General features: G+C 38.0%; 1 protein-coding gene and 1 long non-coding RNA gene across 6 annotated transcripts; one reads left to right on the top strand and one right to left on the bottom strand.

Annotated features, from left to right (window-relative positions):
* Nucleotides 1-1,922: 1,922 nt before the first annotated feature.
* thraa (thyroid hormone receptor alpha a) lies at nt 1,923-14,915 on the top strand. Of its 5 annotated transcripts, none has more exons than XM_043235106.1 (8): nt 1,923-2,058; nt 6,675-6,736; nt 7,539-7,639; nt 7,709-7,856; nt 9,593-9,798; nt 11,022-11,165; nt 11,636-11,894; nt 12,888-14,915. In XM_043235106.1, the coding sequence occupies exons 1-8, from the start codon at nt 2,009-2,011 to the stop codon at nt 13,136-13,138; spliced, it is 1,221 nt and encodes a 406-aa protein (XP_043091041.1). In that variant the 5' UTR covers nt 1,923-2,008; the 3' UTR covers nt 13,139-14,915. The 5 variants fall into 5 exon arrangements, with proteins under 5 accessions (XP_043091041.1, XP_043091039.1, XP_043091042.1 ...); XM_043235104.1 differs by having other exon boundaries at nt 7,518-7,639; XM_043235107.1 differs by lacking the exon at nt 1,923-2,058 and adding an exon at nt 4,898-5,015.
* Nucleotides 1,953-5,551, bottom strand: LOC122341620. Its single transcript, XR_006250477.1, has 3 exons — nt 5,413-5,551; nt 4,917-5,075; nt 1,953-2,035 (listed from the first exon to the last, which is right to left on the bottom strand). It is a non-coding gene; the product is annotated as an uncharacterized LOC122341620 (long non-coding RNA).
* Nucleotides 14,916-16,250: the final 1,335 nt, after the last annotated feature.

Raw genomic sequence — 16,250 nt, 5'->3', positions numbered from 1 at the left:
GTTGAATAAAATAAGCTATAGCATTTTTCAGGTTGATATTCCTTCACAACATGTGTAATTGCTGAATGTGATAAAAAAAATAATAAAAACTCCAAATTTGTATCTAAGTTTATATGAAAATTTCATTGCATGCTTACTATTAAATATTGTTTGAATTGTGATAAAAATAGAAAGTTTTTTATTTATTTAGATTTCATCCTGTGGAGGAAACAATGTTCCATACACACACATATATATATTTATATAAATAAATAAATATATATATAAATAAATAAATAATCATATATCATCATATATGTACCAGGCCCAACAATTGTTGTCTCCATGATTAATAATAATTTAAAATTAATCAAAAACTATTTATTGTTATTATTGTTATATACATATTTTCACCCCCCCCAACTATTTTATTGGTTAAATTAAAGTTTAATAATAAAAAACAGCAATTTATTAAAGGATTTAACAATGAATTATGAATTATGTTTTATTATTTGTTTTTCTGGTGTGAAAGAAAATGATGATATAAAGCATAAATTTGACATTAATGTAATTTTTCTTGTAATCCACAATTAAACCCTTTATATTTTTTGGCAAAGTGCTGCGCAACAGGTGTACAGTTTCAATAATAATTTTAGTATCATTAGTAGTAGTAGTTTTACACTGAGACACACATTATGCTTTACAAGTGGTATATTTTTGGCAACTTATTTAAGTTTAACCTTTATTTTAATTTGATGGATTCCAGTGAAGAGTTTTGTTGTGCCATTCATTCAGAGCTTTAGAGAATATACAGGATTCATATTTACATTTGTTTTCTTTAATGAGATTCACTAGTTAACATTAGCTAGCAACATTAGTAAACGTACTAAGAATAAACAATATTACTACAGCATTTATTAATTTCAGCATATAACACCTTATTGTAAAGTGTTCCCAAATAGCCTTTTGCAGCTTAATATTCCCAGACACTTGCTCATATCTCAACCTTATTTAAGAGAAGTGACTTATTTTAAATTTATTTGTCCAAAATGTAGCACATTCCCAGGCATTCCACATCATACAGTACATTCCATGATTCCTTCATTTTAATTTGCAAATTATTTAACACTAACTAAAAATATATATATATATATTTGATAAAAAAAGTAAAAAAAGCAATATCTCTATGCACTATATTGTACATAGACAATAGAGAGATACAGCAGGGTGCTTCGTGCCTGATCTCGTCATGTGAGTCACCACGTTATATATCACACTGATTCAGTTTCAGGTGCTTTTATTGGCCGTTTAAGAAAGTGAGATCCAAAGGTGTGACACACAGGTGATAATGCATGTCAGCGCAGAGAAAGTGAGGGAGAGACGAAGAAAAGAACAGAAAGTGTTCACGTCCTTCACAAACTAAATTTCTGCCATCTTAAAAAAAAAAAAAAAAAAAAAAAAAAAGACGAGTAAATTAATCCCAAGATGCAATGATCTGCTGAATTATTAAACACTGAGGTCAGCCATTATGGTATAACCCAGTTCAGCTTTCCTATAATTAGATAGAGGCTGAGCGGTTGCCTTGGAAACGGCAGATTTATTGACCTTGCACGGTGAAGCCGTATCGGCTCCAGAGCAAGAATGGAAAAATAACACCCGGGCGTGAGGGATGTGCATTTATCAGCTGGCCTTTCCCTCTGATGAGAGCCGCTTGGCCTGAGCTCCCGGGGCGAGGGTTCAGACGGGACGATCTGGTGCGCATGTGCACCCCCGTGTGTTCAGACTGAGTCACAGCTGCTTTACTGAACGGCCTCGAGAGGACAGGAGCGCCGTTCGACTCTCTTTGTGCTGATTCAAGGCGAATGATGTGTTTCTTTCAAACAGGTGCAAGGCAAGTGATCCAGAGGCAGAAATACACGCCGGGGTCTGTCACCATGAGCCGCCCTATAGCAGCCGACTGATACTCACCCTGCGTAGGTCGGGTCCGCCTCAGTCTCCTGTGATTGGACGCTGGATGGAATCAAGGTGAATGGAACACCAAGAGCAGGAGCTTAACCTGCCAGAGGGAGATGAGACATGGTGAGTGATCCTGTGTGCATTTATACAGTGTGGCAGCGGTTCAGTCGAAAACTAAAAATCTGTCATCGTCACTTGTCTACACAAACCTGCGTGAGATAGTTTGGGTAATGTTTTTTTGTTTGTTTAATAACGATAACGAAACTGTGACCAAAACTGTTTGGTTGCCAATATTTCTCGTATGTTTTAACGGAAGAAAGAAAATCATGCAGATTTGAGTTTGATTGGCTAATCTGTTATGCTGGTATTTGACCATGTTGAGATGAACAATAACTGTATCTGCTTGATGAAATAACAGAAGAAAAGTTTTGTTTTGAAGTTTTGTCTCAAAGGATTATTTAGTAACTTTAGTCATTTTTATTCTACGCTGAAAAGGTGCTTTATAAAAACAAAGATTTATTTAAAAATATTAATATAATACATAATTTTATTTAAACAAGTGCTGTTTTGTAAACCACTTGGTATACTTTGCAGTACTGAAGATTATGATTGTCCATAATCTAAAATACAGCACTCACTACAATTCACCAAATTTAAGTAATAAATAGCAAATCTGTGAATTTTTTTGCACATTCATTAATATAGCAAAGTTTCCGCTCTTAAAGTTATTCCGACACATAATAATATTATGATAAATATTAATTCAAACATTATCTTTTATTATTTTAGAATTTATTATCATTAATATTGTTATTATTGTTGTTGTACTTTTTTTTTTTTTTTTTTTTTTTTGAATGTGATTCATCGCAATCAATCTTTTTTTTCATTAATGTTTTCATTAATTGTCACTCTTACAGCTTACCAAATAAAAAATGTATCGGCCATGAAATACTGATTTGAGGCCAGAAATTATTTTATTATGTGATATGAAAGAGGCCGGGGAGTGATAAGAGAGACATAAAACTAGTCTGTCTAGCGGGCGCAATGGTAAACGATACAGTGTAGGGTCATTAAACAAACATAATTAACCACGCAATGCTTTGGCCGATCAATCGCACTCAAGTATACAACGAAATCAAACATGAGTATTATTAAAACATTGTAACTGATGTAAGGAGTCATTGCAGCACACGTACGCAAGAAGCACAGAGTCTTTAACATCACCTAACCGAATTGTAATCCAGAGTTCTTGATGTTTCATCCAGGTGTGTGAAGTGTTTTATGATTGTATGATACGATTAGATAAGGAACAAGACAAATGGAGAGCGAGATTATAGTGCAGGAAACAGAGAGAGAGAGAGAGAGAGAGAGAGAGAGAGAGGTACATAAGCCAGATGGGGCCACTGTGTAGCGAGGGACAATTGAGGACACTGAATCATTACGACAGTCGGTGGATTGTCTGTGACCAGTGTGTGTCATTGAGGCAGAGTGTGTGTGTGTGTGTGTGTTTGGAGCGTCCAAGCACGTGTCTCTCACATGTGCTGGCTCACGGTCGCGCCCTCCCCCAGACGTTGAGTTACTGCATGCGCACCACCGCACACACACGCGCACACACAAACACTCTCTCACACACAGTTTCAGGGCCCTGTGGGTCAGTTGTGGGATTATTATGCAGATAGAAAAGTTTCAGATGGTTCCCTGAAAGGCAGATTTGTCCTGCGCCCTACCTCGCCTCGACCCGCCATTTAATTACGCCTCTGTAATTTGATTAGCAGAAAGTGCGCGTGAGTGAGCATTTAAAGGCTTATTCACTCCGAGTGTGTGCACTCGTCTCTCAGCGCCTCAGCTCCTCAGCGCCTCTCTCCTTGAAAGCATGTGCAGGAATTAAAAAGGCGGAAGTGGAACTTTGACGTGGATTTCGCTTTGATGTGTCATCCGCTCACGTGTAGTTTAGCCACGAGATTCAAGAGGATAGAAACTCTCCTTTTCAACTTGTTCATATTCTAAGAAACCCAGCAGCTGTTATTAATAAAAAATTGGTGTGTATGTTTTGTTTTTTTTTATTGATTTTCTAACTAGATATGAGGCAAAAGAAATCCAGTGAGGTGCAAAAGCCTGAGAAAGTCTAGGAATTAAAACATTTTCTTTTGATTTAAAAGTCTAAATCATTAGACTCTTTCAATAAAAAAAAAAAAAAAAAGTGTTAGAACTCTTATAGTATATTTGCTTGCAGAAAAAGGTAAAACAGAAACACATTAATCAAATGTGTTGACATAAAATTAATAAGAAATATTTAAGATTTTTCCACATTGTCAGATTCATGTTATTAAAACGTTTCACTTAATTTAAGCTAATAGTAATAATAATAAACAAACAACCATAATTTTATTGAGATGGGGTTTTTTTTGTATTCAATATTGTTTTAAGTGTGATGTATTTTAAGGCGAATTTCCAATTTAAAAAATTCAACCTTAAACTTAACCTTAATAGTTTATCGTTATTATTTTTATGTAATAAATTGAAAATGTCTTATACGTTATAGTACTATATTATTTTGTAATAAATTAAAATGTGTGTGTGCGCGCGTATATATTGCAATATTGCAAAACCGTATTAAACTGAAAAACAGAAGTACTTTCAGTATAGTACTGTTTGTACACTGAATTGATGCACTGATGATTTGCAATGCAGTTTCTGCTCTAACACAGTTCTGTTGATGATTTACGCATGAGTGTGTTAATATGCTGAAAAAATGAACATTAAAATCTGAAGTATGTGGGGAGGAAAAAAACAACGAAAAAAACGACAACACTGCGGATGTCAGAGGGTCCTTTGAAGCGAGAGAGTGAAGAGGAGGATGAGAGCGGAGGGTTAGTGATGCAGGAGAGGTGGGGCTCACAGGGCTGATGCTCAGGAGCCGTGGCAGGAGGAGGAGTGTGTGGAGAGGAGAGAGAGAGAGAGAGAGAGAAGTGTCATCCTACCAGCTCAGAGTCCCTGTTACCGCAGATAGATTGCTGACAGCTTTGCGAGAGGAGGGAGACGGCAATCATGCACATTTTACAGCCCCATTATGTCAACAGGTTAGAATATAATGTTCTCTTTCTCCATCCATCCCATTCCCTCTGTTTGTTCAGTCGTGTCTGTGGATGTACGGGCAGATTGTCAGATTAGACTTAATGCTGTGCCATCCAATAGAGAAATGCCATTTCATTATCGTCAGTGGTAGGATATCTCTCTCGCGCGCGTGCGTGCGGCGCCCGCCCGCGCGCGTTTAATGAAACTCAAATCCCACGTGAGTGGTAATGCATTAGAATATGTTGCGTTCGGCTGTTTGCAGTGTTTGCGGGCATTTTGGAGGCTTGGTAGACGTGTCGCTTTTTGCTCATTTGTAGTCCAGCGCTGCGAGGAAATAACTTAACACTCGCGTGTGCACTGTGTGTTGTTGGGCTGTGCGCGCGCACACGAGCGTTGCCTCACATGAGCTGGACTCTGCGCTGGTTCGTGGAGGTGTGTCGGGTTCACTTGATGTACGCCGCCGGCGAGTTCATAACCTCCACGTGTAGACGGAGACTTCTGTCGTCGCTTACTACCGACTGAGGAACTTGACACCGTGAAAGTGTTGCTTATGCGTTTCATTGCGGTCGTGGAGCCATGAGGGCAGTCACATGAGTTTAATACGTGAAACCGGTCTGTGGTTTGGTCTGTTGCTGTTTATTTAGTTTTTGGTGATGCAACACAGCTGATAGACAAATTACGGCGGTCAGCTGAGGTGAATAACGCCGTGTGAAATTATTTTAAACAGCGCCACCGTGTGGTCAGCGCTATTTTGCCGTTTACTTGAAGGGGTTGTTCGCTTAACATTAGAACGCTGTCCGCATGTATTGCATTCAGTTATTTGTACGCTCGCGTCTCTCTCCAAACCTTTCTGAAGGACTTGAACAAAAAAGAAGAATGTTGCTAACTAAACGGTTCCACAGAAGAAAGAAAACGTGTAAATGTTTTAACGTTGGTGTTAAAATACCCCTTCTGCGCTTAATATGCAGAAATGACCGTAATATCCTTCATAGGTTGATTTAACACTGTCTGTCGTTTTTGTGTTTGTTAGCACATTCTGACTAGCCTGACATACAGTAGCTCAACCAGTGCTGTGAGTTTAGGGAGGGACTGTTAGTCTGACCGCTGACGGACAAGTGGAGAGTTGGGCATTATTGTGTTTGATGATTTCCATTTTTACTGTTAGGACTTACAATAGGTACTGTAAAACAATGGAAATAATAATGAAATGCATGATACACTGCCTTTCAAATGTTAGGGCTTAGTAAGTTTTTTAACAAAGTACATTCTTGTATTTAGCAAGGATGAATTTAATCGATCAAAAGTGACCGTAAAGCCATTTACAATGTTACAAAAGATTTATTTTTTCAAATAAATGCAGCTTTTTTTAAACATTCTATTCAAAGATTCCTGTATCATAGTTTCCCACTAAATATTAAGCATTTATTTTCCATTACATTTAAAACATATTTAATTATAATGTTAATTAAAATAGGTTATTCCTAATTCTAATACTAATAATGAAATAAATGCAGCCTTGGTTAGAATAATTTTTTCTTTCAAAAATATCAAAAAGCATACCAACCCCAATCTTATAGTGATTGTTTCTATCAGGCAATGCTAATTTTGTAAAATAATCTCAGATTTTATTGTGAACTTATTTCCCTTCTCCTCTTTTTGTACAGGTGGCCGAATGGAGTGAAGAGAAAAAGAAAGAATAGTCAATGCTCTATGAAGAGCACCTCCGGTAAGGATTTTGGATGCTTTCTCTCTGCAGTCTATAGCAAATATATTTTGCATTCCCCTCTGTGTTTTGAGATGAGCAGATTTTGTGTGTATATATATATATATATATATATATATATATATATATATATATATATATACACATAAATATGACACTTATAATATATATAAAATTGTGTATATATAAGTATTTAATTGAGTATTTTTCTAAAACAGACAGCATTTGGACAGTTCAGTTGAGTCCACAGAAAGTCCAACATTGGAAAGTCCCAACATATTCCACAGACCTTTTTGGAACAAACTAAAAATACTGTTATCATCTCCTCACCCTTGTGATTCTCTAAACACTTATGACTTCTCAGAACACAAAAGGAGTTATTAACAATATGACAGGCTCAGTTGCTGGAATGGTATCTCAGGGTTGTAAAAGTAGTGTGTGTGTTCTTGGTATTACCTACAATGTGGGCATCAAATGTCCCCTCAAGGATGGTCATACCAGTCATTATGACGTGAGGACATGTCAGGACATTTTTGGTCCCCCTGAGGAAAATAGTAAAAAAAAAAATTATATATATATATATATATATATATATATATATATATATATATATGCAGGGATGTTTTGTGTGAGGGAAGGATTATGGTAAGAAGATACAAAATAGAAAGTTTGGACAGTAAAAAAAAGGAAAGGTCTAGGAAATGTCCCCATAAAGCATGGCTTGTGTGTGTGTGTGTGCGTGCGAGTGCATTCTGCTGTAACAGCCCATCTCCTCCTCTTCTAGTGAAGATCATCTCTGTTCCAGGGTATGTTCCCAGCTACCTGGAGAAAGATGAGCCATGTGTGGTATGCGGGGACAAGGCCACTGGCTACCATTACCGCTGCATCACATGTGAGGGCTGCAAGGTGAGATTTCCAACCGCTTGATGATCATAATCAGTCCTTACTTAGGCATTAATCTGTTTCTTCTCTCAGGGTTTCTTCAGAAGGACAATACAGAAGAATCTTCACCCTTCCTATTCCTGTAAATATGACAGCTGTTGCATCATTGATAAAATCACCCGCAACCAGTGCCAGCTGTGCCGCTTCAAGAAGTGCATCTCGGTGGGCATGGCCATGGACTGTGAGTGTTTACACAAACATTTGCTTGGCTAAATAAAGACATACTGTAAATTACGTTTGTTAAACTTTAATATTGCAGATAATCAAATTTAAATATTAAAATTACAAACAAAAATGAAAGAGACAACAGAATCACATGGCCCTGTGTGAAAAAGTGCTTGCCCCCTAAACCTAACAACTGGTTGGGCCACCCTTAGCAGCAATCAACTGCAATCAAGCGTTTGAGATAGCTTGCAATGAGTCCGTTACAGTGCTGTGGAGGAATCTTGGCACACTCTTTGCAGAATTGTTGTAATTCAGCTACATTGGAGGGTTTAAGAGCGAACCACCTCTTTAAGGTCCTGCCACAGCATCTCAATAGGATTCAGGTCAGGACTTTTGACTAGGCCGCTCCAAAGTCTTCATTTTGGTTCTCTTCAGCCACCAGACTTGCTGGCGTGTTTTGGAATATTGACCTGCTGCATGACCCAAGTTTACTTCAGCTTGAGGTCATGAACAGATGGCTGGATATTGTCCTTCAGGTTTCTTTGGTAGACAGCAAAATTCATGGTCCCATTTATCACAGCAAGTCTTCCAGGTCCCGAAGCAGCAAAACAGCCCCAAACCATCACACTACCACCACCATATTTTATCGTTGGTATGATGTTCTTTTTCTGAAATTTACTTTTACGCCAGATGTAATGGGACACACACCTTCCAAAATGTTAACAGCGGTTTGCGTCTGGGAACTCTGCCATGCAGGACATTTTTGCCCGGTCTCTTTCTTATGGCGGAGTCTTGAACACTGACCTTAACTGGGGCAAGCAAGGCCTGCAGTTCTTTGGATGTCGTGGGGTCTTTTGGGACCTCTTGGATGAGTTGTCGCTGCGCTCTTGGGGTCATTTTGGTCAGCCGGCCACTCCTGGGAAGGTTCACCACTCTTCGCCATTTATGGATAATGGCACTCATTGTGGTTCGCTGGAGTCCCAGAGCATTAAAAATTGTGCTTTTCCATAACCTATTCCAGATCTCAATTACTCAATTACTTTCTTTCTCATTTATTCCTGAATTTTTTTTTTATCTCAACGTGATATGTAGCTTTTGAGGATCTTTTGGTCTACTTCACTTTATCAGACAGGTCCTATTGAAGTGATTTGTTGCTTGCGAACAAGTGTGGCAGTAACCAGGCCTGGGTGTGGCTAGAGAGAGTTAAACTGATCTCAGGTGTGAAAAAACCACAGTTATGTTTTAACAGGATCCTTTTCACACAGGGCCATGTGGGTTTGGATTTTTTTTTTGCCTTCGTAATAAAAATATTAATTTTAAAAACTATTAGTACTTATAAAGCACATACTTTCCATGATCATATTCTACTTCCTTAATCCTACCAAGTACCTAAATTTAACAACAGTTCCTGAAGTGTGACTATTTTATTTTATTTTGATGTTTTAGAAAAAAAAAGGCTAAAAGTTTTTTTCTAATTGTTGCAGTGTTACCTTATTTTACAAATATTATATTATTGTAAAAACTGGAAAACTTTATATATATGTGTGTGTGTGTGTGTGTGTGATATTTCTGTCTCTGTAAAATCTTTTAAATGTCATTGTTTCTCAAAAAATACATATATAAATGTAGCCTTTGGGAAAAAAAAACAGTTAATCTCCTTACACATAATAACATTACATAACATTCCCCGTCTTTCCTGTTTAGTACAGAGTATTAAATAAGTGATTGTGCAAGCTTTCATGTCCCTGGCAGTGGTGCTGGATGATTCGAAGCGTGTGGCCAAGAGACGGCTGATCGAGGAAAACCGGGAACGGAAGAAGAAAGAGGAGATGGTAAAAACACTGCACACTCGGCCTGAGCCCACCGTCTCTGAGTGGGAGCTGATCCGTATGGTGACGGAGGCTCATCGCCACACCAATGCCCAGGGCCCTCACTGGAAGCAGAAACGCAAGTTCCTAGTAAGAGGCCATGTCTGTGATCATGCAAAGCATTAATGTGACTACATGTGTGATTGGGTTCTCCGCTAGATCCCGAATGACCTCCAGCTTTTGTCCGTCTGTCAGCTGTTCTGTCACTTCGTCTTCATGGCACTTGTGTTTGAATATCAGGGGTCAAAAACACGCGCTGCCTAGCAACCAGTGTTGTTACACAAAGTGGTCTGTCAAGATTTGAGAGTAGCGGACAATGGCCAAAGAGCACTGGATTGGCCCTCAACCAATCAGAGAAATCCGTTTGAGGAGAGATGGATGGATTATTTTGTAATCAGAGTTTGGTTTGTTTGGCTGGTTTGTGCTGTAGTGGATCGTACCGAGTTTGCTTGAGTTCAGTCTAACCAAAGTATGAACAAATCAAAAAATCAAAACAAAACATCTGGGGTCATTTTTAATTTATTTTTAAGTCTTTTATTATCAAAGTACAAGGAAATACAGTAAAAATAGTAATACTGTGAAATATAAAAATTTTACAATAATTTATTCTATTTAATTTTATTTAATGTAATTTTATTTTAATGTATAACCTTTCTATTTTAATATTTAAAAATGTTTATTCCTGTGATGGAAAAACGTGTGATGATTTTTCTGCATCATTACTTCAGTCTTCAGTGTCGCATTATCCTTCAGAAATCATTCTAATATACTATTAATACTAATATTGCCATTAAAAAAAAAAAAAAAAAAAAAAAAATTCTTAAAATGATCAATGAAAACAGTTGTGCCGCTTGATAAATCTGTGGAAATTATGCAAATTTTTCAATGCTTTTTAATGAATAGAAAGTTTAAAGAAAAATCTGTATTTGATTTGCAAAATTCTTACTATCTTTGTCACTTTTGATGCAATGTAATGCACCCTTGCTGAATAAAATATTAACTTAATGAAATGAATGAATACAAAAATAACTGAGCCTAAACGTTTAATGTTTTAAAATGATAATTTATTTTAGTGCTGTCAAATGATTAATTCGATTAATCACATCCAGAATAAATATGTGTTTCATGATATATGTGTTTGTTTATGTGTGTGTATTTATATGTACATAATAAATATACACAGTAATATGTAAATAAAAACTTGAATTTGAGTGGGATTAATAGTGATTAACCATTTGACAGCACTAATTTATTTACTTTTTTCAAAGAAAATATACACCATCTCACTTGCAAAATATTGGTTTGACTTTCAGCCAGAAGACATCGGGCAGTCTCCAGCCCCCACATCAGACAATGACAAAGTGGACCTGGAGGCCTTCAGTGAGTTCACCAAGATCATCACCCCTGCCATCACACGAGTTGTGGACTTTGCCAAAAAACTGCCCATGTTCTCTGAGGTCAGTGTCTGTGTTTTCAAATAGTGCACAAGAACGAGCCTGAAAAAGCCTCTGCGCGGCTGATGCTTATTCCATTAATAGAAATTTTCATAAACAAGACCGTGCTGCATTATTACATCGATTGTCAGACGCCGCTGTGAAAGAGCAATTACGTGCTCAGCCCCAGCTGTCATTGTTCTTTCTGAACCAAAACTGCATGTCTGTGTCTGTGTGTGAATGAGAGAGGCTGCCTTGCTGCAGCATTTGAGTAACGGCCTTATGAAAACATTATCTGTTGCTGTGCTTTGAGTCACTTGTAATTTTGCCCCTCTAATTGCTCACTTGCTACGCTGAACGACATTGAAGCCTCTAGTTAGAAGAGAGATTAATTGTGCTGGGAGTCTTAAAAGACAGCAGTCAAATGGTGGTTCATCCTTGTTTTTGAGCCCTGAACATGAATCGTTTGTGCTTTGTCTTTCGCTGGTGTCCAGCTGCCCTGCGAAGACCAGATCATCCTGCTGAAGGGCTGCTGTATGGAGATCATGTCCTTGCGCGCAGCGGTGAGGTACGACCCCGAGAGCGAGACGCTGACCCTGAGCGGGGAGATGGCTGTCAGTCGAGAGCAGCTGAAGAACGGAGGGTTAGGAGTGGTGTCTGATGCCATCTTTGATTTGGGCAAGAGCCTGTCACAGTTCAACCTGGATGACTCGGAGGTGGCGCTGCTGCAGGCTGTGCTGCTCATGAGCTCAGGTGAGATGGACCGAGCGCCGCTACAGCCGCGTGAAGATCCTGTCATCGTTTACTCGCCTTCATGTTGTTTCTGACCTGTATGACGTTTTCCGTTTCTCCCATTGAAAACAAATGGAGAAAGGTTATTGTTCACTGATCACCTTGCTTTTAGATCAAATATGGCGTCCTTAAAATTTAAAAAAGGTTTATCAGTGAATAGTAACTTTCTGTTGGTTTCTTACAAATTTCGTTAGTATCATTTTCATAGTTAATTTTTAAATGCTTACATTTATATATATATATATATATTATATAATTTATTTCACATATTTATTTTAAAGAAATGCCATTCTTTTGAACTTAATCAAACATATAAATGGGTATAAAAATAGACAAATAGCAATTGCAATGATGCAATAAAAAGTTAATAAATTAGTTACAGTTTAAATACCTTACATTTTAAATATTACTATAATTTTAGTCGCAGTTCACAATATGTTTTGCAGAATTTTGGATCAAATCGAAAACCCAAACCTGTATATGTAGTCGTTTATGTTTAAAATTTTTAAATGGCACCATCTAGTGGATCAAAAAAGCACAACCGAAATGTCATTACAAATATCTCATTTACAATATTTTCATTAATTATTAACCTTTTTTATGTAACATCCAACCATGCTTAACTGAGATGCATAACAGAAATGATAACATTTTTTTAATATAACAGTAGTCTGTCAAACAAAACCTGTAATGTAGTAATTACTTACCACTGTACAAGAAACATTAATGTAACCATTTTTAAATACTGATCCTGCTTGTCAGTTATCAGACGACAAAAATAACTAACAAGGAATTTTCCATTTGTGTTTAATGGGAAATATAACATGTGTTTGAACCCACATGAGAAGGAGTAAATGATGATTTTTAATTTTGTGGTGAACTAACTTTCCTGTTATGACCTCTGATAGCGTCTCGACAGTCACTTTAATATCAGTTTGATGTCCCATTGCACAGATCGTTCCGGACTCACGTGTGTGGAAAAGATCGAGAAGTGTCAGGAGATGTACTTGTTAGCATTCGAGCACTACATCAACCATCGCAAGCACAACATCTCGCACTTCTGGCCCAAGCTGCTGATGAAGGTGACGAACCTGCGCATGATCGGCGCCTGCCACGCCAGCCGCTTCCTACATATGAAAGTGGAGTGTCCCACAGAACTCTTCCCCCCGCTCTTCCTAGAGGTCTTCGAAGATCAGGAGGTGTGACCGAGAGATGCAGGGGAACTCGGGGAGGGAAAACTGATCGTGAATTCGTTTTGCGCGAAGCATTTGTTTTTGCGTCCTCGTGCAATTGCCGAGCCGGGACATGTACTTTTATTTTGCACCGTCAGATTTGTCTAGGATACGTTTTGGGTTGTCGGCCTCCACATCTTTCGACCCTACAGTCACTTGCCATTCAGATTCCTCCCACAGACGGACAAAAAGCTAGCATGCATCAACCTACCTCTCGTACCGACATACCTCCCAACCTCAGAAGGAGCTTGTTTTAAAAGCGTGACAAACAAACCCACACATTCAAAAGCTATTTCGGAAACGCTAGCTGTTGTTGTAAGTACAGAGGAAACGCCCATGAGCAACATCAAACGCCTACATTTGGGCGATTAACCTAATTTTCCTCTGATTACAGTAACATTTCAGCATTCATCTTTCTCTTTGCACGCATAAAAAATCTCCTTTGTGAACATAACTACCTGTGTGCACTCGTACACTCTGTACATACGTTAATATGTTGTGTGAACTTCTCATACCTCATATACACCAGCATACAGACATACATGTAGCAACATGTCCATACATGTATGTATGCGTACCATTCTACCTGCATTAACCCATTTGTCTTCTTACAATGCAGCGTCTACAGTTCTCAAACACCTTTCTGTCTAAGATATCCACTTGTATGTTACTTAAGCTGAACATTTTGACCTCATTTTCTGAATAGCCTCTTGTCGCTTTCTGGCGTGTGACCCCTATATCTATGGTGAGGTATTTCCTCCTGTATTCATCTGTCCTAGCGTTGTCCGTTTGGGCAAACGGATTGATGTAAATATGTATTAAGCCATATGCTGTGGTTTGAGACGCATCCATCTCCATATAATAGCCTTCAGATCAGCTTATTGTGCTTCAACTCACCTGGATCATCAGATGGTAGTACCCTATGGTATTACATAGAACTTCAGAAAATACTATGGTGTTATTCACAAAACATGGTATTGCCATGGCACTTATTTTAGGGGGATTACTACCCCTAAAATCCATCAAATCAAGTACAGGGTGGTAAATGATTCCTGAAATTCAGAATCTGACAGATGATAGATAAGGTTAGATCATAAGAGTAATAGGGTACATTGGGGCTAAACATCAAAATAACTTCAACAAAAGGCATTGAACTTTTTTGTTTAATTGTGTTGGAAATCTGATTAAATGCTACATTTATTTTAGTGACATATTTAAAAATGCGCTTTTGCTACCTTGTTTCACAATTTAAGTCAATTTAAAACTCAAAATGTGAAAATTGTGTCAACATTTACTCACCATCAACTGTTTGGATACCAGCTTTCGTCACAATATCTTCTTATGTGTTTGACAAAAAAGGTGGCCACGCTTTATATTAGGTGTCCTATGTATTTGCATCAAAAAATAAGTACAATGTACTTATTGTGTTCGTAATGTATTGCAAAACACTTTTGCTGCTATCGGTGGTCTGGGTAGGTTTAAGGTGTAAGGGATGGGTTAACAGTGTGATTATAAATGTAGAGAAGTACAGAAATAATTTACGGATGTAATTACATTATAGGTAAATTAAATACATAGTAATTAAGGCCAGCTAATATAAAGTGGGCCCAAAAAGAAACTCGTACAGGTTTTGAACAAATGGAAAGTGAGTAAATGATGATGATTATTGATGAATTTTTAACCATTTATTGGCATATTTGCATTTTTGGCACTTTTATGTTAAATTAAAATCATATACACTCAGATGTATGACACAATACAGAAGAAAACACATGTTGATACTTTTGTTTTATCGCAAATATTAACCTAATGCAAATGGCAGATTTGTTAATTTACTAATTGCTAATTTTCTGAAAACCCATTGACTTAATCACCTTTAAATACAATTTTGCAAAATATATAATTTTAAGGATTCACATTAGTCACATATGCAACATTTAAAAAAAATTATAATAATAGACTTCAAATAAATCTTACTTATATAGCAGCGCATGGCAACAAACAAGTCCTTAGGGAAGTTCTGTAATTTTGCTTGTGGCTATTTATTGTATGCACAAGGAAAGGAAAAATAGAAAGGATTTTAGCCCTATTGTACCCTACATTTTGGCTGATTTTGAAAGTAGAGTACTTGCGATCTCCACAAGAGGAAATGAAATGAGTGTCACTTACCTCTCCATGTCTTCAAACAGACTCTACCTCACCCCTCATCTGTGCAGCACTTTTTTTTCCACTCGCCGGCTCATGCATATATATTCCTGTTAAAACCTGTACATAAACATGCACACATTTACACTAAAAAGTCACATACGTGCGACGGCAACCTCACTTGTGTGTGTGTGTGTGTGTATAATGCTTTCCCTTGTGATGTGGGACCAAGTGTCAGTCTTGTTCCCTGTATCTGAGGACCGTAAGAATGTGCTGGACTGAACGATTTTCACTGTGCTGTGACAGAGCTAACCGATCGCTTACCAGATTATTTTGCTTTTAAGCAAGCACCAGAGAAGCAGCACAGGAAGATGGCTCCTCGTTTTTTTTTTTTTTTTTTTTGTCAGCCCAGTTCCGTCCTGACCTGTTCGTGTGCGCCTGTACATCTCACACAAGAACTCTTCCCCAGCAAAGGACACAGCCAGACCCCCCCAAAGTAGTTTAACCAGCTTCATTTTTCTGGTTCAGACGCATAGCAGGGTTTCATTGTCCTTTTCGACTGATACCGTGTCAGTATGGCTCCATGAAGTTTAAAGTGACACAGAGGAACAAAAGGGCAGAAAGGACAAACTCACTGTGACTAGCTAAACTCAGGCACGGAGCTCCCATGAGGCCATGCACCTGACTCAGGCTCGATCTAACCCACCAGCACTGCAGACATGCACTGCCCACAGTCACAATCTACTGCACCAGCAAGAGCCAGCTCCCACAGACCCTGTTCTCGAAAACGGGGGAATCAGGAAGCCATTTGTTTTGCTGGACGTCCAAACCTGGTTTACAGCACTTTCGTTAGAGCAGAATTCAGTCTTCTATGCCTAGCCAGATCTTGACTATGTTGACTGAGACTTTGACTCTTAAAGGGGTCATATCATGATATTTT

Source organism: Puntigrus tetrazona, chromosome 3 (genome assembly GCF_018831695.1).
Source record: "Puntigrus tetrazona isolate hp1 chromosome 3, ASM1883169v1, whole genome shotgun sequence".
Lineage (NCBI taxonomy): Eukaryota > Metazoa > Chordata > Actinopteri > Cypriniformes > Cyprinidae > Puntigrus > Puntigrus tetrazona.
The sequence above is the reverse complement of the archived record's forward strand: the minus strand, read 5'-3'. Positions and strand labels throughout refer to the sequence as shown.

Excerpts from the sequence above, each read along its gene's own strand:
- thraa (XM_043235104.1), top strand. The coding sequence starts at position 2,009 with ATGGAACACCAAGAGCAGGAGCTTAACCTGCCAGAGGGAGATGAGACA. Across the intron at positions 2,059-6,674 it reads CCAGAGGGAGATGAGACATG|GTGGCCGAATGGAGTGAAGA; the intron begins GTGAGTGATCCT and ends CTTTTTGTACAG. Across the intron at positions 9,799-11,021 it reads AGCAGAAACGCAAGTTCCTA|CCAGAAGACATCGGGCAGTC; the intron begins GTAAGAGGCCAT and ends TTTGACTTTCAG.